This window comes from Oculina patagonica, chromosome 7, assembly GCF_052425735.1.
Source record: "Oculina patagonica isolate OP01 chromosome 7, crgOcupat, whole genome shotgun sequence".
Classification (NCBI taxonomy): domain Eukaryota; kingdom Metazoa; phylum Cnidaria; class Anthozoa; order Scleractinia; family Oculinidae; genus Oculina; species Oculina patagonica.
The window spans coordinates 8,115,054-8,136,890 of record NC_135764.1 but is presented as its reverse complement, the minus strand read 5'-3'; the positions used below and the strand labels follow the sequence as shown (position 1 = coordinate 8,136,890).

Sequence of the window (21,837 nt, the reverse complement as noted above, 5' to 3'; positions counted from 1 at the left end):
ATAAAAATGTTAAAACAAATATATAACCTACAACTTTCAATGGCGTTGCGAGATACAAGTTTTAATTAAAACCAGCCAAATTGTTGTGCAAGTGCGTTATCAATAATTTTACTCTTCAGAACAGCTATCACGCCTTGACTGGGAATTGAGAAGGTAGAATATATAAGAACGAAATATATGAAAAAGACCATGAACCTTATATTAATGTAAATAACCCACAATAAGTAATAAACATCAGATCCACAATATACCTTATTTCAATCAAGATGTCACCTTAAAACTCTTTTAATTGTCATATATCACATCGTCATTAAGTTTATTCACATACATAAAGCCCTTTTATTTTTTGTTTAGTAGGCAAACCATTTGTCAAGAGATTAAATTAACTTTTAACGCTTTTTGAGCCTAGAGCTCATTTCTCATTCGAAGGTTTTATTTTAAAAGCAAGTGCAAACAAGTATTAAAGCAGTAAGCTTTTTGACTACATTAGACTTTTTTTTAAAACTTTCGGAGACGTGCCGTTTTATTCAGTGGCAAAGAACTAACCGTGGGAGGCTGTCGCCCACAAAAGGAGACTAATTTCATTTCAACTATTATAGAAAAATAAATGGTCGTTCGTTTTTCAATGAACCAACAATTAAGACACTACTGTTAAAGGGTTGGCATTTTCTTTATTTAACAGCGCTGTTTATATGTGTTTTTGGCTGCTTAATAACATGCACATATATATTTTCAGTTATCTTTCCTTAGTTTGAGATTAAGATACGTGAAAAACATTTATTAAGAAGTACACCCATGCCGAGAAATGAGTTTTGGTAGTAATAGAAGAAGTAGTTCTCACAGGGTAAATGTCAAGATTGTGAGACACGATGTCCCACGGTTGACAGATCAAAATATATTAGTTCTATTATTGGTAAATTCAACTCACGTTCACAATCACGGAAATTCCTAAACTTTGTTCTTAAGACATAAAAATCACCAAACAATAACTAAAATACAAGAAAACACTTTCGTGTGCAGGAATGGGCGCTGGCCGTTCCCTAGTTAAAGGTGCTGTGTCACAGCTCAGTTAAGATTACTTTATTAAGTTTTGCCAAATACTCGCTATGAAACTTAATGTTTGCCAAGAAATTACTTCTGTGGATCTAAATGACAAAATCATAGCTTCATTCCAACCAAATGTGTTTCCCGGGCATTATAATATAAATTTACAAGCAAACGATGTTAACTTTGAAAACTGTTAAGCCCAACATTATCTCAAAACCCATATCGCAAACCGTTTCCATCTTCGTCACTTTTGGCCATCCATACCTTTGTTTGTATTTGCTGTGTTATTGAAATGTTCCTTCCCTGTTTTAGCGGTTATTTTTATATTTATGCGAACTTTAAGGGCATTTCCCATGCCTAAATTTGGCTAAAATCCGTGGCACAGTTCCTTTAAGTGACTCCCATTAACACTATCTTGTATTTATAGTTATTTTCGATATATTTTAGATTTTGTAGAAGCCTTGGCACTAATTACCTCAACCTTAAAGCCACTAAATCAAGTTTCATTTAGGATTTCATTTTGCAATTAATCTTGCAAAACATCCCGTGACAACACCCTGCCATCGATTGAATCTTCCTATCCGTTGCGGTCTTCGTGCAAGTTTGAACGAAAATGTCAAGGTATATAATTAACTGTGTATTGGTTTGACTGCTTGCAAAGCTTCATTCGTTTAAATGTTTCCCTAAACATGGGGATTCTAAAGCTGTAAATAATAGGATTAACGAGAGAATTGGCCAAACGAGAAATATTGAAAAAGTAAAACACAAGTGGTGGAACACACCCAGAACAGAGATAATGTGTGCAGTAAACTACGATACTTGGAAACCAAAAGAGAAGAGATGCAGTTATCACAACAAACAGCGTCCTGGACAATTTAGCGGTTTTCTGTGGCTCATTTTGCCTGTTATGAGCAGCACTAATGGCAGGAACACCGCGGTTAAGTCTTGTTCGGATTGCCAGATAAGACGTGCACACCGTGATCAAACATAACACCACGATACAGCCCCATGTAGCTATCCAGTATACAAAATTCAAGAGGTCGTACATAGCTAGCAAGGTAAATGTTCCTACAAACATTCCAGCAACCCACGCAAATGTTATACTATAAATATAACCTTTGGTGCTTGCTACTCGATGGCGGAGCGGCCAAATCAACGCATATGCACGTTCCAGCGAAATGAGTACCAGAAAAAATACTGACGCGAAAGAAAACATTGTTTCAAACGCATTTGAAATATTGCCTCTGCTGTTGTTGCTTGATTCTTCCATATGCTGAGGGATGTAAACAGTTCCTGCCGCTATTGATTCTGTGAATCCAACAAGTAGATCCGCAACAGCCAAGTTTATAAGAAGAAAGTAAGTTCGCTTCAGTCTGTTACGGTGCTTCAAAAAGACGATAATGGTGAAGATGTTGCCAACAATAATGATCAGGGACTCAACTACAGCAGCAAACATAATTACAATAATAGCTGTATTAGGCATGACGGTTCACGTTGCTGAGTTACTGATCCTTACTTCGAACAGGCCTGGCACTAAAATGCAGTAGCTTTGTTCTTTTTTCGCTGGTGAGTCGACTTGGGCTTGGTTGTATAAACACAGATCGCCTCTAAAAGTGATCAAAGTGATCCTTCCTGGGATTAACTGCAAGTTTTTTCGCGGGTAGCGTTTGGCTTCAAAGTGGCAAGGAATTGCTATTGAGCCATAATCACTCGTGACTTGCCGTTCTGCCCGCTGTATTGCATATGTATTTTTTAGAGTTGGTACTGTTTTTTATACAACAGGATCAAATAAATACTCCTCGTCAAAATAAAAGTTAATCTACAACTTTCAATAGCATTCAAGCCTCAGCTTTTTAATTAAACATCACAATTAAACATAAAACCACCATTGCAGAAAACACTTCTGCCTACTGTGCGATAAATAAAATGTCTTTTCACGCAGTTTTTGCGCGCAATTGTCATTTAAAACACTTTAATAAAAATGCAAATGAACGGACTCACAACACAAATTTATTATTTTCACTCTATTCTGTTTTTTCTAATAACCTCTCGTCTAAATGTAATTTCAGACTTTTTCCAATTTAATTTGGGAATTTCTGATAACTAGAGGTACACATCTAAGCCTTTGTTATTGACCTGGTGAAATTCGAGAGACTGTTAAGCAAAAAAAAAAAAAGGATCGCTTCAGCTTTTGACGTTTTCTTTTTTTTTTCAAAAGACGAAATAATGAAGCATTCAACAGTAATAATACAGTAGCAGCTGTATTGGATATGGCAAGGAGTCAATTTCTAAAAAGCAAATTTTAATTGAACCTTTTTCAAAAGAAATTTAAATTAAAGAGCTTTATACACGAGAATAAGCTTGGTGTGACATATGGCAATAAAAAGGCCATTAAGGTGAAACCTTAGTAGAAGTTATGTATGTAAAGGCTCTAATATTCATTATTTATTGTGAGGTCTCTACATTAAGTGTAAGTTCATAGTCCATTTAATGTATTTCATTCATATTCTACCTTTTTAATATCCAGTCAAGGTGTGATAGCTGTCTTGGACAGTAATTGTATTGATAGCACGGTGGCACAAATATTTTGTCTGATTTTGATTAAAACCAGAAACTCGGAATGAAATTTGATCAAACTAAAAGTTAAAGATTATACAATTATTTTTCATTTGATCCTGTTATAAAAACGCCAAATCTAACAAATATATCTCCAGTACGGCGGGTCGTGCAGAGAGTAGCAAATTCATTCAGATAGGATATATGTGTAGCGCTGGCAGAGACTGCATCAAAACATTAACTGAAATGAAAAAAACTTCAAGGCGTGTCGTGGCGAGTCGTGGCAAAGTGTCGAGACTGTTTTACAGTACGCCTTAAATGTTAGCAAATGATCAAGCTAGGAAACCCAAAAATGGCGCACGGTTAACGGCGATTTATTCAAATACTAACGATCATAAACTGAAATAACAATAAAACAAAATTTCTATCAATTTAGCTGAAATGTTCGAAACATCGGGATTCTACTGCACTTACATATCGATCCTGCTTATGTCAAGGCTTAAGAATCGAATCAACGAACTTTCCTAGACCACCGTCCGAGATTTTTGCATCTAAAGTGGACCAAAACACCGTCAACGAGCACAGTGTTCCTAACAAAGTAGCTTACAGGTGGACCTTTAAGTAATTACCAAAATTAAAGCACAATCATCATAAGCAAATTGTACCAAGGGTATATTGATTGAATCCAGTAGTATTTCAACATTTCAGTTTGGCGAGTACGTTAGCTAAGCAAGTACGGGAAATTCTTATTCAATATTGTACTTTCTACGCTTTTTAACCTAGACCTCATTTCTTATTCCACTGTTTTATTCTACGTAGCAGGTGCCACAAAATTTACAATAACAAGCTTTACGACTACAGTAGACTGTTTTAAAAGAAATGTACCTTTTTTAACCAAAGAAACAACCATACAGTTAGGAATTCAGGGTTTCCCTATCCACCTAACACCCTGCGAGGAACCGTGTACCGGGCTAAAAAACGTTAACGTCAAGGCTCCTCTCTGCTCAATAGAAACAATGGGTAACTCTCGCCCAAAGAAAAAGTGACAACTTTACATAATTATGTTATGCAGATACAGGACATTCCAATTTCATATTATATTTTCTGCGCCTTTTTACCTAGGGTCTATTTCTTATTCGAAGGTTTTATTCCACGCAGCAGGTGCAAACAGGGCCGTAACTAGCAAGAGGCAAGACGAGGTACTTGCCTCGTCTTAATGTTTACCCAAAATTAAAAACAAAATATGTTTTGTTGGGAAAATAATCTCCAGTTGAACAAGATTGATTTTTCTCAAGAAATAGCTCATGAAAAATGTCTCTAAAAGAGATTCGCAGCTTCTAGATTTCAAAATTTTCTGGAGGGCATGCACCCAGAACCCACTAGCAAAATCTTGCCTCGTCTAGTTACGGCCCTGGCAACAAGCTACACAGCTGCAACAAGATTTACTACTGCAGTAGACTGTTTCAAAAGAAATGTACCATTCTACCAAAAAACCCTGCCATAACAACCCTTCAATTGGGACGTAAGGGTTTCCCTACCTCACTCGCACCAAAGAACCATGTTCCGGGATTTAAAACACTTGAATGTCGAGGCTTCTCTCCGCTCATTCAACGACAAAGAACTAACAATGGGAAGCTCTTGCGCACACATAAGTGACGCATTTAAAATTCAGTGTTTTTAAAGCAAAACAATGGTCGTTCTCTTTCCGACTGGCAGAACTTTTATGAAAACACTTGCCATCCTTTACAGAGAAGAAAGGGCATTCCTTTCCATTGCTGTCTTCTTTCAAGTTTTACCAAAAATCTCAAGGTGTACAATTAACTGTATATTGTTTTGGCTGCCTGCAAAGCTTCATTCGTTTAAATGTTTCTCTAAACACGGGAATTTTAAAGCTGTAAATGATAGGATTTACGAGAGAATTGGCCAAACGAAAAATGTTGAACAAATAAAACACAAGTGGTGAAACACAAGCGAAACAGAGATAATGAGTGCAGTAAACTACGATACTTGGAAACCAAAAGAGAAAAGATGCAGTTATGACAACAAACAGAGTCCTGGACAATTTCGCGTTCTGATGCTGTCCGTTTTGTCTGTTTTGAGCGGCATCAATGACAGGAACTTTGCTGTTAAGTCTTGTTCGGATTGCCAGATAAGACAAGCAGACCGTGATCAAACATAAAACCATGATACAGCCAAATATAACAGTAAAATGTACGGAATGCAAGATGTCGTTTATAGCTAGCAATGAAAATGTTCCTACAAATATTCCAGCTACCCATGCAAAAGCTAGACTGTAAATGTAACCTTTGGTGCTCGCCACTCGATGGCGGAGCGCCCAAATCAACGCATATGCACGTTCTAACGAAATGAGTGCGAGGAAAAATATGGACGTGAAAGAAAACGTTGTGTGAAACACATGTGCATTATTAGCTCTGCTGTTGATACTTTGTTCGTCAAGATGTCGAGGGATATAAAAAGTTCCTAACGCTATTGGTTCTGTAAATCCAACAAGTAGATCAGCAACAGCCAAGTTTATAAGAAGAAAGGAAGTTCGCTTTAGTCTGTTACGGTGCTTCCAAAACACGAATATTGTGAAAAAGTTGCCAACAATAATGATCAGGCACTCAACTACAGCAAAAAATATAATTACAATAGCAGCTGTATTGGACATTACAGCTTTACGTTATCAGCCATTCCCATGCACAAAAGTTTTTGCACAAAACTGCAAATTTTGTACCTTTTTGACGACTTACTTCAGTTCGGCCACAAAGTGGCAATGGTTAGTATCGCAGCCATCATCAGTTGTGATCGCCGCTCGGTAATGGCCAAATGTAACGTGGCTAAAATGTAAAGCAGAATATCAGCAACACATCTTGAACACAGAAAATAAATGCAAGATATGTCAATACTCGGAGATCTGAAGTCAAGACACGTAGCTGTCACAACTAATTATATTTGGTATTTTTAATAACAGGATCAAATGAAAAAAAATAAATAAATAAATAAAATAAACAATAAAAATATATAAACAATCTACAACTTCTAACTTGCTCCAATGGCATTCCGAGATACAAGTTTTAATTAAATTCAGACAAAAGATTTGTGCCATTGAGCTTACAAAGAAATTACTGTTCAGAACAGCTATCGCGCCTTGACTGGCAATTGAAGAGGTGGAATAAAGATGAGATATATGAAAAGGACTATTAACCTCTGTTAATATAAACAACTCACAATTAATAATAAATATTCCATCTACTATTTTCATTATTTCTACTAAGGTGTCACCTTAATACTTTTTTATTGTCAGTTGTCACACCATGTTTATTCAAACTTTGAATGCACAGAGCCCTTTCACTTTTCCTTCAGTAGGCGCAAACCTTTTGTCAAAAGGTTAAATTGAAATTCGATTTTTTTTATATTGAATCCTACTCAGGATGTAAGTAGGCGGATAGCGGCGAGTCGCAGTAGAAAAAACGGGTTTGGCAGTTTTTTCATTAAAACTTCAAGGACATCATCCGTTATGCCCAATGTAACTGCTATTATAATTCTCTGTGTTATTGTAATTGAATCTTTCCTGGTTTTTAGTGGCAACATCTTCACCATATTCGTCTTCTGGAAGCACCGTAACAGACTGAAGCGAACTTCCTTTCTTCTTATAGACGTAGCTGTTGCTGATCTACTGGTTGGATTAATCTCACCGATCGTAATTGGAACGATAGCAATTCCACAACATATCACTTCCATAAGCATTAGTTTCGGACACATTTCAACCGCATTTTCGACAACGTTTTACTTTGCGTCGTTATATTTCCTTGTATTTATTTCTTTAGAACGTGCATATGCTTTGATCTGGCCGCTCCGCCATCGAGTAGCAAGCACCAAAGGTTACATCTATAGTGTGATTCTTGTGTGGATTTGTGGAATATTGGCAGGTACATTGTCTTGGCTAGCTGTCTACGGCATACTGAATGTCGTAGTCTGGCATATTACTCTCTCCTCTCTCGTCATTTTAGCTTTGGTGATTATCTGCGGGTCTTACCTGGCAATCCGAAGAAGACTTAACTCCAGAGTTCCTGCCATCGACATGGCTCACAAGAGACAAAAAGAGCTGCAACAGAGCCAGACACTTTCCAAAACTCTTTTTATGGTAATAGCTGCGTCACTTTTCTTTTGGTTTCCGAGTACTGTGGGCTACTTTATCGATTATCTTTGCACCAAATGTGTTCCCTTACCTGTGCGTTACAGTTTTACCGTGTTCCATTTGGTCAATTCTTTGGTCAATCCTTTGATTTACAGTTTTAGAATTCCCATGTTTAGAGAAGCTTTGAAACGGATGAAGCTTCATAAACACTCAAAACGATATCGAGTCACTTTTATAACTTGAAGACCTATTAAGCGGCAACAGAAAAGAAGGATTTCATTTGTAAGTTAACTGAGATTTAACCGTATATAATTTCGTTATTGTCAGTTCAACACATAGTTCTCTGAATATTAGGAACGTACATGTTTTGGTTTCTTAAAAAAATAAAAGATCATGATTAGTTTCAGTTTCAATTGCTATTTCATTTCCATGCACCAGAAGGATCTTTTCCTCCTTGCATTCCGTTGGCGTCCTCTGTTTAGCTTACCTAGAGACTCACGAGGGCTTCCCTAGTGATCTTGCTTCGGGCGTATTGAATTCGAAGTTTGTACATACAGTGGACCTTCTGTACGAGTAAAGTGTTCCGCAGGCCTTTGCCTGTTTCTATATCCTTCAGAAATGGGTATTGGGTTTTTTTCTCTTCCATGTTTATAAACCATAGGATTGAGTTTTCTTGAACCCTCACTTTTGCCTGAAACTTTATCATGTTTTTAAATTTCCTTATTCTTATGGTCGGCGAAGTGGCTCAAGATATTGGCTGATATCAAAGGAGATGACATTTGGATTGGTCACCCTACAGAATATTTTTGCCTACCGTATAAAGAAATGAAATATTTGTTTAAAAAGCAGCAATTGTAATGTTGTCACAACTGTGCGATTTTGTTATTCGTGACATTAAATTTTCGCCTATGCTGTACTGAATGTGTTATTACACGCTTGTAGCGGTGCACGTTCACGCCATATTATCAGGCGCGTTTAGACGCACCTGACGACTGACTTTGTGCAAACAAGCTAAAAAAAACAGCTTATCCATCCCAGTGAGTTTTCAAAATGGTGTGAACATGGTCACCGCTAAAGTCGGGTAAATGCCACATTTAATAAAGCGTAAACTAAAATTAAATGACACAAGTAAAAAAAAAAACTACGCCGGGTTAGGACAACATAATAATTGCAGCTTTCTTAGTAACAAATATTAAAAATATGATGATCTATCGTTAACTTTATATTGTTTTGACTTTTTTCTGAGCTTTAATCGTTTCAGTGTTTCTTTAAATATGGGAATTTTAAAACTGTAAATGATTGGGTTGACTAGAGAATTGGCAACATGTAACATTGCTGAATTATTAAGCAGTAGGAGTAGGAACGCATCTAGAACACAGAAAATGAATACAGTAAACGACAGTACTGGGAAGCCAGAAGACAAGAGACGCAGCTACCACAACAAACAAAGTCCTGGAAAGTTTCTTGCTTTGATTCTGGACAGTTTCTTTGTTATGAGCCGCGTCAATAGCAGGAACTCTACAGTTAAGCTTTGTTCGGATTGCCACATAGGACTCGCAGATTATAGTCAAAGCAAGAATGATGATGGCACAAAAAGCAACTATCCAATGTTCCAAATCTAGGATATCGTATGCAGCTAGCAACGACAATCCACCTACACATATTCCAGCAACCCACACGAAAAAGATGCTGTAAATGTAACCTTTGCTGCTTGATACTCGATGGCGGAGCGGCCAAATCAAAGCATATGCACGTTCCAGGGAAATGAGTACGAGGAAAAATACTGATGCAAAAGAAAAGGTTGTCTGAAATGTGATGGAAATAAATCCATAACTAGTGCTGTTGTTGCTTGGTTTTTCGATCTGCTGAGGAATTTTATACGTTCCAATCACTATTGGTTCCGTGAATCCAACTAGAAGATCCGCAACAGCCAAGTTTATCAGAAGAAAGGAAGTTCGCTTCAGTCTGTTACGGTGCTTCCAAAACACGAATATGGTGAAAATGTTGCCAACAATAATGATCAAAGTCTCAAATAAAACGGCAAATATGATCACAACGGCAGCTGTATTGTCTATTACTTCTTCGCGTTATCAGCCGTTTCCTTTGAGTGGTCCTGGTATTAAACTGCGCATGTTAGACGTCTGTCGATCTATCGCGATGAGTCGAGTTCGGCTACAAAGTGGTATCCGCTCCTTACTGATAAAATATGTAATCACATTTCAAAAGCACAGATTTCGCGATTGTCATGTTAAAACTTCTGTATTGAATCGAATTGAAGATTGTCTGAATATATAGTACTGACAAATAACAAATTCCTAATTCACTATATGTATTGTCTGTAACGAGATAACATCTCATTGAAGTTTGGGCTTTTTCTTAAGGTTAGAAAAACTAAAATCATTAATTCAAGTGACTTTACAATCGCGCCAATTAATTTGTAACATTTGACAAATCATTTTTGCTTACAGCACGATAAGGCAGACAGCTGTCGCGTTTCTCGTGCATTTAAAATCATGTATATAAACATTTTTCCAAACAAAGTTCTATTTACCGTATACATTGTTTCTAATAAGAAACGAATTTTCTCAATTATAAAATTTGTGCATTCTTGGCAGTAAAAGTCTAATGTGCTGTAAAACACTCTTAGATTTACTTCAGCTAGAATCATAAATTTAAATGACGTTTACAATCGAGGTAAAAAAAAATTGTAACCTCGAGCTCCACTGCGGCTGACAAAATCGAGATTATAATTACTTTACCGTTACACAAGCTTCTATAATTATTACTGGGTGTTTTGGGTGCATAATTAGGTCTGTTGATGACTTTAAATTTTAAGTCTGGTAATTATTTACAGTTATATAGTACATTTACATATATTCGTGTATTTTTTCGGATTGCAAATGTTCTCAAATTTACACTACTGGCAGTCGCTCCCTTTCCCTTAGATACTTCACACGAAAGGTAATACTTTTGCCAATGTAAAGGTTCCTTGAATTAAAATTTGCATGACATTTTTTCTTTGTAACTCTCCCTTGTTAATCACTACGATGTTTTTTTTTTTTTTTTTTTTTTAATTTATTTGCAACACACACACAAAAAAAGCTTATGAGATTGCGCAGTACGGACTGGAATTCATCTTTAATTGATGAGACATGAAGTACTGTATTTATTCGATTAAGCGCCTAACCTCGAATAAGCGCCCACCTCAAATAAGCGCCCACCCCCACCTCCCACAAGAGGAATTTTGATTGTTATTGATGTTTAGATTAAAATTGACTAAGTACTACTTAGAGACAATCCCGAAGACCGAGTTTTTTAGCTTTTTTACTGAAACTTTCAATGAACATTTAAAATTTAGCTTTCCTACACCTTCACGTTTAGTTATTATACATTGTTTTCCTGCAAAATAAAGGCACAAATTGGTGAAAATTTAATAAGAGCCCACCTCGAATAAGCAGCCACCCTCAAAGTCCAAAAATTTAATAAGCGCCCAGGGCGCTTAATCGAATATACGGTACTATTGTATGTTGGATTATTTCATTTGAATTTGTTATTTGATCGCGTTGTAAGAATAAATATATGTACCAATTCTAACAACTACGTCTGTCGAGTTAGGGGTGGCACTAGTGATAACTCTGGTTACGATTGGAATCCTTGATCACGATCACGTATTCATGTTCCAAACGCATACGTGTGACGGATGCACGAGTGTCGTAAGTGGTTTGATTTTGGGAGTAAATTTTACTTCAAGCAAACCACCATGCATCCAGAAAGTTATATTTGTCCACATTTTTTTCTACAAAAGAATTCTCCATCATACTCCAGGATAACCACAGATGTGTCGTATAGTTTAAAGAAAATTCCCGAAGAACTTTGCACAGAGCGTATTCGGCCGTATACGATACGAATATTCCAGGTGTACATCACGTACTGTGTGAGTCTTGAATACTCTAGGACTCCATGGCGTCACTATTACGTATTCAAGGCTAGAAAACACTAGAATATTATTGGTTTTGCGCAGTGTGGGAACCCGGTAGAGTAGGAACACTGACAGATAAACCATTTTAGCCAGTTCAAAGGAACATTAGCAGAACTAACATGCCCAGTACAGTCACTTTTTTAATTTGCTGCATTAATATTGCTGCATCCTTGGCTATTTTTATTGGCAACCTTTTTAACCATGTTGGTTTTTGTGTTATATAGCACAGTAAGAGACTGACGCGAAGTTTTTTCTGTATACAAACTTGGCTGGTGCGGCAACAGCCCGAGGGGAGTGGCTTAGACTGTCACTCCCCTCGGTAACAGCCCTGACGGAACCTTAACTTGCTGTTCACAAGAATTGCCGTTAAATAAGCCTCCCCAGGGAAGACAACATTCCAACAAAACTTTTCCCGAACGAGAGAAACGGAAGATGACAAAAAATACTTCTCCGGTTGGACCACGAAATGTTCCCCTAAAAATAGGCCCGTGTGAAAGAGAAGACGTAAATGTATCATTTGCATTTTCTCCATAGCCAAATATGTAAAACCTAAGCACGGCTTTACACCCTTGCAGGTAGAGACGACACCGAAAAGGTATTTTTTTAGAAGCCACCGCGGCCAAGGAGGTCTAAATATCACTAGAGAGGAAAACAAGACAAGAAAAAAAACAAACAGAACAAAAAACAGGAACAATTTTTGCATTTCACAAGGTCAAATACTGACAGTGTTATGCATCGTTAGTAACAAGATTCGCAAAACGTAATTTTGGAAAAAAGGGCTCAAATTATATTCAGGCAGATGACAATCAGATTTTATAAGAAACATTGCATAAAGTGAATAGAACACACCTTATTTATTTTTTAAGTTTTGAGTTGGTCGTATATATTTGTGTTTAAAGTGATTTAAATAACAATTGCAATAGCTGCATGGAAAGTAATTTCTTGATGGTGCAATAGACACGAATATTTATCAGATGTTAATTAAAAATTGAGACTCAAATGCTATTGGAAGCTGTAGATTACACTTTTGTCATCCTGTTATATTGAAAACAGCAGCCGCTCTAAAACAATACATCTGCAAATTCAGTGGGCCTAGCGGTCGGTCACAACTGATTATGCCTACGATAGCAATCCTTGCTACTTTGTAGGGAAACTCGATTCTGAATCACAGCGAAAGAACAGAATCTGCGGTTTAGTGTCAGGCCAGTTCAAATGAACGGCTGAGTAACCCGACAGATGATTTCAAATACAGCTTCTATTGTAATTCTTTTTGCTGCTGTTTTTGAGTCCTTGATCATTATTGTTGGCAATATTTTCACTATATTCGTATTCTGGAAGCACCGTAACAGACTGAAGCGAACTTCTCTTCTGCTTATAAACTTAGCTGTAGCTGATTTACTTGTTGGATTGACAGAAGTGATATCGATTGGAACATATAGACTTCCACAGGGGCTTGACGAACACAGCGTTAAAAATGGACATATTTCCGTCTCATTTCACACAATGTTTTCTTTTGCGTCAGTATTTTTCCTCGTGCTGATTTCACTGGAATGTGCATATGCTTTGATTTGGCCGCTCCGCCATCGAGTAGCAAGCATCAAAGGTTACATTTACAGTATGATATTCGTGTGGTTCGCTGGAATATCTACAGGTATATTGAATTTGCTTGCTGTTCAAGGCGTCTTGGATTACTCACACTAGGTATTCACAGCCTGTGCTTTGGTCCTTTTATGTTTAATCGTGATCTGCGTGTCTTACCTTGTAATCCGTACAAGACTTAACTGCAGAGTTCCTGCTATCCCCGCTCATAATAGACAACAACGACCAGAACAGAATGCAAAACTTTCCAGGACTCTTTTTATAGTGATAGGTGTGTCTCTCGTCTGTTACCTTCCAAGTTTGGTATTTTACGCTATTTAATATCTTTGTTCCGAATGTGTTACCTTAATAGTAGTTCATGTCTTTAACATGTTTCGTTTGGCAAATTCTGCCGTTAATCCGATTATATACAGTTTTAGGATTCCTCTGTTTAGAGAAACGTTGAAACGAATAAAACTTCGAAAGCAGTCAAAACAATATGCAGTTAACTATAGGCCTTAAAACCATCGATCTTGTCAGAACTGTTCAGTGTATTTAAAATTTATCATGATTGCCTATTGTTATTATGAGTTGTCAGTTTTATTTTGAGACGTTCTGTAACGTGCACGATCGATCTCAGGAAAAGAAAGTATGAATACGTTCTGTAGCAACAACAATAACAACAAATGTTGTTAGCAATCCCTCGTAACGAGTATGATGTCCACTTGGCAGTGATTAAATTAAATTAAAATTAAATTAAATTAGTTTATATGAGTTCGCTGGTTACTATGCAGTCCGATTCGAGGAAAGCAAATTCTCTGACGGACTGGAAATCTGAATTCAGTAGAGGTTGGAACTGTGCTGACATCTTGTTTTCTCTCTTTTCTCGCCAAGCGGAGTCTCTTACTGTGTTCCTTCCTCTGTTGCTCACTGAAAGGCCACACCAGTATGGATAGCACTTCTACAGCTAGGCAGGTCATTGGCTAATTGCTCCCCGTTTTCGGGGATGATACCGTACTGCTTCAAGTTGTGTTGGAAAGCAGTCAAAACAATAACAACAACAGCAACAACAAATGTAGGTTAACGGCATTTTTACTCCGATGAAGAGACAGACGTCTCGAAACGTCTGAGAAAATTTTGTATTTTAGCACATCAACAATACTTTTATTTAACTTTTTCATGTTGACATACATGCTCTACACATGTTTTTCCTGATTTATAATGAATGACAACTACAGCTTATTTATGCTATCAATTTATACTAATGTAATTGTTAACAGAACATTTCATCTAAATTGCCAAAAATTTCGTTTTATTGTTATTTCAGTGAACGTTCATTGCTATTTAAAGCAAAACGTCGCCGTTAACTATCATCTTTGGTTTTCTTTCATCATTTGCTAACCTTCAAGGCAACCTGTTAAGCATTATCGACACTTTGCCACGGTACGCCTTAAAGCGACACGCCTTGAAGCTTGTTCATTTCGCTAATTTGTTTTGATGCATTCTCTTCAAGCGCTACTGATGCCTATATCCTATCTAAATGCACTTGCTGTTAGGATGATCTCATTAATATGTATAATATCTGACGTCAATAAAGTCCCGGATGTTGTTGTTCCTCGAAGTGAAAACATGGCGTGGCGTGTTTGATCTATTGATCCGAAAATCCGAACAATCCTCCCCCCGTCATGAACGAAACAGGTTATGGGCCCAGGTCAAGGTACGGGAGACTACTCTTCGATGGGGATGAACGGAAATATGAGCAATGGGAAGTCAAGTTTCTCGGATACATGCGATTGCAAAAGTTGAAGGATACGATCACTACGGCTGAATTTGAGGACATTAATGCAGCCAAGAATGAAGAAGCTTTCGCGGAGTTAATACAATTTCTAGACGACAAAAGCCTTTCCCTTGTAATGAGAGATGCACAGGATGACGGGAGGAAAGCATTAAACATTTTAAGAGCACACTACGCTGGTACAGGCAAGCCGAGAGTGATCTCGTTGTACACGGAACTGACCTCGCTTGTGAAGTCAGCACACGAGACAGTGACAGACTATGTCATACGAGCAGAGACCGCGGCAACAGCTCTTAAAAATGCCGGTGAAACCGTGACGGATAGCCTTCTCATAGCGATGGTACTGAAAGGCCTACCAGAAGAATACAAGCCGTTTGTTGTCGTTATTACTCAGAGCGAGAAAGAACAAACATTTGGCGAATTTAAAGTGGCCTTACGAAGCTTCGAAGACACAGAGCGAGCGAGTATAGCGACGGGAAATCACTCAGTTATGAAAACTGAACACAAGCAAGAATCCCAGCCGAATATCACCTGTTTTCAATGTGGCCAGCCAGGGCACATTGCTCGCTTCTGTGGTAATAAAGACAAAGGCAGGAACGGACGGGGGCACTGGTGCAACACGTGCCATAATTCATCACACAGTGACAGAACATGTCGACGCAAAAGAAAGAACAAGACCGACAAAGTCAGTCAGGCTTCTGAGACTTTGGAGGATTCTGATGAGGAAGTGGAGCATTCATTTGCATTTGAGACCAATGCCTATGTAAATGGGAACACTACTGGGAAGCCAAATGCCCTACTGGTGGATTGCGGTGCGACCACTCACATCATCAATGACGAGTCCAAATTCAGCAAATTTGATGACAAGTTCACACCAGAAAAGCACTACATCGAGCTAGCAGATGGGACACGATCCAACAACGTGGCACTCAAGAGAGGGGATGTTGAGATAACCATCATGGATACCACTGGAAAGTATGTCAGTGCAACACTGAAGAATGCGTTATACATTCCTGCATACCCGCAGAACATATTTTCAGTGCAAGCTGCGACTGAAAGAGGTGCTTCAGTGACTTTCAATCCTGACTCTGCTGAATTAGTTTACAAGGATGGTACCAAGTTTAACATCGAGAAGCATTGTAGACTGTACTATCTTAGTACCTTCGACAAGAATGACACTGACTCTGTTAATTATACTTGTGACCTGAAGGGTTGGCATGAAATACTAGGACACTGTAATTATGAGGACATCTTGAAACTAAAAGGTGTAGTGGAAGGTATGAAAATAAGTAATAGTAGTTCTAGTAAACCCCAAGATTGTAATGTTTGTATTGAAGGAAAGATGACCCAAAGTAGGAATAGGAATCCTGATGCTCGTGCTACTGCACCATTAGAATTAGTTCATACAGATTTGGCTGGACCTATCGATCCAGCTTCTAGAGAGGGTTTCAGATATTCCATAGCTTTTACAGATGACTATTCAGGAGCAATTTTTGTATATTTTCTGAAACGTAAGAGTGACACTGTAGCTGCAACAAAGAAGTTTTTAGCAGACACAGCACCATACGGAGAGGTCAAATGTATTAGATCGGATAATGGTGGTGAATTTATTTCTCAGGAATTTAAATCTCTGCTGGAGAAAAATAAGATAAAGCATGAAATGTCTGCACCCCATTCTCCCCACCAAAATGGGACGGCAGAGCGACACTGGAGAACCTTGTTTGAGATGGGAAGGTGTTTACTCCTGCAAGCCAATCTGGGCAAAGGGTTTTGGCCCTATGCGGTAATGGCAGCTGCGTACATTCGCAATCGGTGCTTTAACAACCGCCTTAAGCAAACTGCATACTTTGCTATCACTGGCAAGAAGCCAAATTTGTCAAACATGAGAGTTTTTGGATCTGAATGCTATGCATATAAGCAGAATAAGAAGAAATTGGATCCCAGGTGCACCAAAGGGATTTTCCTTGGGTATGATAAAGAGAGTCCTGCCTATCTGGTGTTAATCCCAGAGACAGGCAAGATTATGAAGTACAGGGTGGTGAAGTACCCTAGGAGAGGGGTACATGTTGAACGACAGACCCAAACTGAAATTCCACTGGGTGATGATGATTTCATGCCATCACGACACAATACTAACCCTGATACTTGTAGTGAATCTGATGTTGACAGATCCGGAGAGGGTCTGGATGAACTTGCTGAAGGACCTAAGGCTGAGAATGAACCTAGTCCTACTTCACAGCCTCGTGATGAAAGTGTGAGACGCTCCACGAGGGAGAGAAGACCCCCAGCTTACCTGAGAGATTATGTCACAAACATGAAGGATAGTGATCAGGTACTGACGAGTGTAGATTACTGTTACAAATTTTCTGCTTTCCCTCAAACTTACCAAGAGGCTATGGAATCACCTGAGTCTAGTAACTGGGAGGCAGCAATGAAGGAAGAGATGAATTCTCTAACTGAGAATAACACATTTACTTTGTCTCCTTTGCCAGAGGGCAAAAATTCAGTGGGGGGCCGTTGGGTGTACACTATCAAAGAAAGTTCCAATGGTGCTAAAAATTACAAAGCAAGGTATGTTGCTAAGGGTTACAGTCAAGTGAGAGGTGTTGATTATCAGGAGACGTTTGCACCAACAGCTAATCTCACATCAGTGCGTGTGCTAATGCAAATGGCAGCACAACACGATTTGATTTTGCATCAGATGGATGTGAAGACGGCATATCTCAATGCCCCTATTGATTGTGAGATCTATATGGATCAAGCTGAGGGCTTTGAAGTTCCCCCGGGGAGTGAAGGGAAACTTGTGTATAAGTTGAACAAATCTCTGTATGGATTGAAGCAGTCGGGTAGGAATTGGAACCATGTACTACACTGTTTCTTGCAAGAGAATGATTTTGTACAAGGCCCTGTTGACAATTGTGTGTACACCAAACAGGTTGGAAGTGGACTTGTTGCTATGCTTGTCTGGGTGGATGACATAATTATAGCAGCAAGCGACATGGTGTTATTGTCTAAAACTAAAGAGATGTTGAACAAGAGGTTTCATATGAAAGATCTGGGTAGACTTTCATATTTCTTGGGTATTCACTTTGAGCAAGGTGATGGCTTTGTAAAAATGGACCAGAAGAGGTATATCAGTAAGGTGCTTGAGAGATTTGAGATGTCTGATTGTAAACCAAAACCTACACCTTCTGAGCAGAAGTTTGAGTTTGGCAGTGAAAACCCTGTTGATCCAAAGCGATACCGTGAAGCAGTGGGTAGCTTGGTATATGCTATGACATGCACCAGACCAGACATATGCTGGGTTGTTACTAAACTGTCTCAGTTTCTAACTAATCCCACAAAGGAACACTGGGTAGCAGTGAAACATGTACTGCGGTACTTAAAGGGGACCCTTGACTTTGAACTGTGCTATAGGAAATGTGACAATGGTCTTACACTGATAGGCTATAGTGATGCTGATTGGGCATCATCTACAGATGACAGACGCAGCATCAGTGGGTACTGCTTCAGTTTGAATAAAGCTGGTCCACTTATCTCTTGGAAGTCGAGAAAGCAGCCAACAGTAGCTCTTTCATCTTGTGAAGCTGAGTACATTGCCCTGGCAGCGGCAGTTCAGGAGGGCATGTATCTCATTCAGATAGTGAATGATGTTGGTGAGGTAAATGATCCTGTTTTGATCTTTGAGGATAATCAGGGGACAATTGCCTTGTCCATGAATCCAGTCAATCGACAGAGATCCAAACATATTGATGTGCGATACCATTTTATTCGCAATGTGCAGGATGCAGGCAAAGTAATCATTAAGTATTGTCCCACCGCCGATATGGTTGCTGATGTCATGACCAAACCAGTTACGAAGATTAAGTTGCAAAAATTCAAGAGTTATATTTTTGGTTCTTAAGACATTTGAGTTTTAATGTAGAAGTAATGTACAAGAGTTCTATATTTTGTTATAGTTTTACTCATTTGTCAACTGATAGTAAGCTGTATGTTTATATTTTAGTAATATGACCGTGTTCATGTGATTTTAGAACATACATAGGAAGAGATCAAGTGGGGGTGTTAGGATGATCTCATTAATATGTATAAGATCTGACGTCAATAAAGTCCCGGATGTTGTTGTTCCTCGAAGTGAAAACATGGCGTGGCGTGTTTGATCTATTGATCCGAAAATCCGAACAATCCTCCCCCCGTCATGAACGAAACACTTGCGACCCTCTGCATGACCCGCCGTACTGAAGAAATATTTGTTAGGTTTGGTGTTTTTTATATAACAAGATCAAATGGAATTTTAAAAATATGTTTAAAATCTTCAACTTTCAATTTGATCCAATGGTATCCGAGATACTGAAGTTTTAATTAAAATCAGACAAAAGATTTGTGCCACTATGCTATCAATGAAATCATATCCAAAACAGCTATCACACTTTAACTGACAATTAAAGGTGGAATATAAGAATGAAATATATAAAATGGACTATGAACCTACTATTAATATGAAGAACTCGCAATAAATTATCAATATTCCAACCACATCCAGTTTATTCGCATTCATAAAGCCCTTTCATTTCCTTTCAGGAGGCGCGACCCTTGTGTAAAACGCACTAGTGAAAATTTGCTTTTCATAAATTGACTCCAAGCTATGTCCAATACAGCTGCAACTGTAAATATGTGTATTATTACTGTTGAATGCTTTATTACTTTGTGTTTTGGAAAAAGGGTCAAAATCTGAAGCGATCCCTCTTTCTGCTTAACAATCAGTCGGGATTCACCAGGTCAATTACAGAGGTGTGTACCGTTAGTCATAAAATTTCCAAATTTAATTGAAGAAAGTCTTAAACTACATTCGGTAGACAGGTTATTATAAAATATTGTTATTTAATTGTGAGTGTGTTTTGAGTCTGTTTATATGTATAAACTTTATGAAAAAGATTTAAATGACAATTGCGCACAATAGCCCTTGGAAAGAGCTTTCATTTACGGTACAATAGGCGGGAGTGTTTTCTAGGATATTAATTAGAAAGCCGAGGCTTGAATGCTATTGAAAACTGTAGATTGTAATTTTCATTAAAAGTAGTTATTTGACTGCTGTATTGAAAAACAGCACCAACTCTAACAAATACATCCGCAGTTCAGCGAGCAGAGCGGCCAGTCAAGAGTGGCTCGATGGCAATCCTTGCCACTTTGCAGCCAAGACGCACTCCGACAAGATTAACTCGTTTCATTTAAGTCCCAGGCCAATTCAAAATGACGGTTCAGTAACGTGAACATGTCAACATGTCCAAAACAGCTGTTATTGTTATTATTGGTGCCACTATATTTGAGTCCCTGATCATTATTATTGGCAATCTTTTTACCATGTTCGTGTTTTGGAAGCACCGTAACAACCTGAAGCGAACTTCTTTTCTTCTCATAAACTTGGCTGCTGCGGATCTACTTGTTGGATTGACAGAACCAATAGTGTTTGGAAATGAACTCCCTCAGGAGCTTGAAGAACTAAGCATCAATAGTACAGGTTATGGACATATTTCCATCATACTTCAAACAACTTTTTCTTTCGCGTCAGTATTTTTCCTCGTTTTAATTTCGTTAGAACGTGCATATGCTTTGATTTGGCCGCTTCGCCATCGAATGGCAAACCCCAAAGGTTACATTTACGGTGTCATTTTTGTGTGGTTAGCTGCCATATCTACAGGTTTACTGTCTTTGCTTGCCGTTCAAGGCGTATTGGATTACGCACACTGGATAGTTGCATGCGCTGCTATGGTCATTTTATGTTTATTCGCGATCTGTGTTTCATACCTGGCAATCCGAACAAGACTTAACTGCAGACTCCCCGCCGTCAATGCGGCTGAAAACAGGCAAAATGGACCTGAACAGAATGCGAAAATTTCTAAAACTCTGTTTATTGTGATAGGTGCGTCTCTTGCCTGTTGGTTTCCAAGCATGGCATTTTACGCAGTTCATTATTTTTGTTCCGAATGTGCCATTTTAGTAGTAGTTTATGTCTCTAACATGTTTCGTTTGGCAAATTCTATCGTTAATCCTATCATTTACAGTTTTAGAGAGAGATGATAAGACGAATAATTTTCCGAAGGCAGTCAAAACAGTACAGAGTTAATTATAGGCCTTAAAAACTAAGTTATCAGACTTTTAAGAGTAGCAAGCACCAAAGGTTACATTTACAGCGTTTTTTGTGTATGGGTAGCTGGAATATATGTAGGCGTATTTTCCTTGCTAGCTGCATACCGTATCCTAAATGTTGGATAGTTGCTTTTTGCGCCATCATCATTTTTGCTTGGACAGCGATCTGCCGAACAAAGCTTAACTGCAGAGTTCCTGCCATTGGCGCGGCTCATTACAACGAAACTGTCCACAATCAAAGCAAGAAACTTCCCAGGACTTTGTTTGTTGTGATAGCTGCGTCTCTTGTCTTCTGGCTTCCCTGGGTCCGTCGTTTACTGCATTCATTCTCTGTGTTCCAGATGTGTTCCTACTCTACTGCTTAATAATTCAGCAATGTAACATGTTGCCAATTCTCTTGGTTCTTAACTCTGATCAGTTACACTTTTTAACAAAATTTCCATATTTAAAGAAATCCGATGAAACGATTAAAGCTTAGAAAGAAAAACAATATATAGAGACATAAAAGTTAGCGATTAGATCTTCATATTTTAAATATTTGTTAAGGAAGCTGCAATTAGTATACTGTCACAACTGTAGAATTTTTGCGTCTCA

General features: G+C 38.2%; 4 protein-coding genes and 1 pseudogene across 4 annotated transcripts in view; 1 reads left to right on the top strand and 4 right to left on the bottom strand.

The window, feature by feature from the left end:
* LOC144661647 (lysophosphatidic acid receptor 3-like) overlaps positions 1-21,837 on the bottom strand; it is a 668,415-nt gene that overhangs the window by 562,020 nt on the left and 84,558 nt on the right. The gene's annotated exons all lie outside the window — the stretch shown is intronic.
* LOC144659159 (adenosine receptor A3-like) lies at positions 1,664-2,536 on the bottom strand (the record flags this gene model as incomplete). Its single annotated transcript, XM_078519601.1, has 1 exon — positions 1,664-2,536. A coding segment is annotated over one exon (873 nt), but the record flags the coding sequence as incomplete, so codon positions are not given.
* On the bottom strand, positions 5,408-6,274 carry LOC144661676 (melanocyte-stimulating hormone receptor-like). The gene has a single exon (XM_078522486.1). The coding sequence runs from the start codon at positions 6,272-6,274 to the stop codon at positions 5,408-5,410; it is 867 nt and encodes a 288-aa protein (XP_078378612.1).
* On the bottom strand, positions 8,937-14,281 carry LOC144659158 (adenosine receptor A3-like; annotated as a pseudogene).
* On the top strand, positions 20,377-21,174 carry LOC144659157 (lysophosphatidic acid receptor 1-B-like). The gene has a single exon (XM_078519599.1). The coding sequence runs from the start codon at positions 20,377-20,379 to the stop codon at positions 21,172-21,174; it is 798 nt and encodes a 265-aa protein (XP_078375725.1).

Bases quoted from the DNA above. Each gene is read 5' to 3' on its own strand.
- LOC144661676 (XM_078522486.1), bottom strand. From the start codon at position 6,274: ATGTCCAATACAGCTGCTATTGTAATTATATTTTTTGCTGTAGTTGAG.
- LOC144659157 (XM_078519599.1), top strand. From the start codon at position 20,377: ATGTCCAAAACAGCTGTTATTGTTATTATTGGTGCCACTATATTTGAG.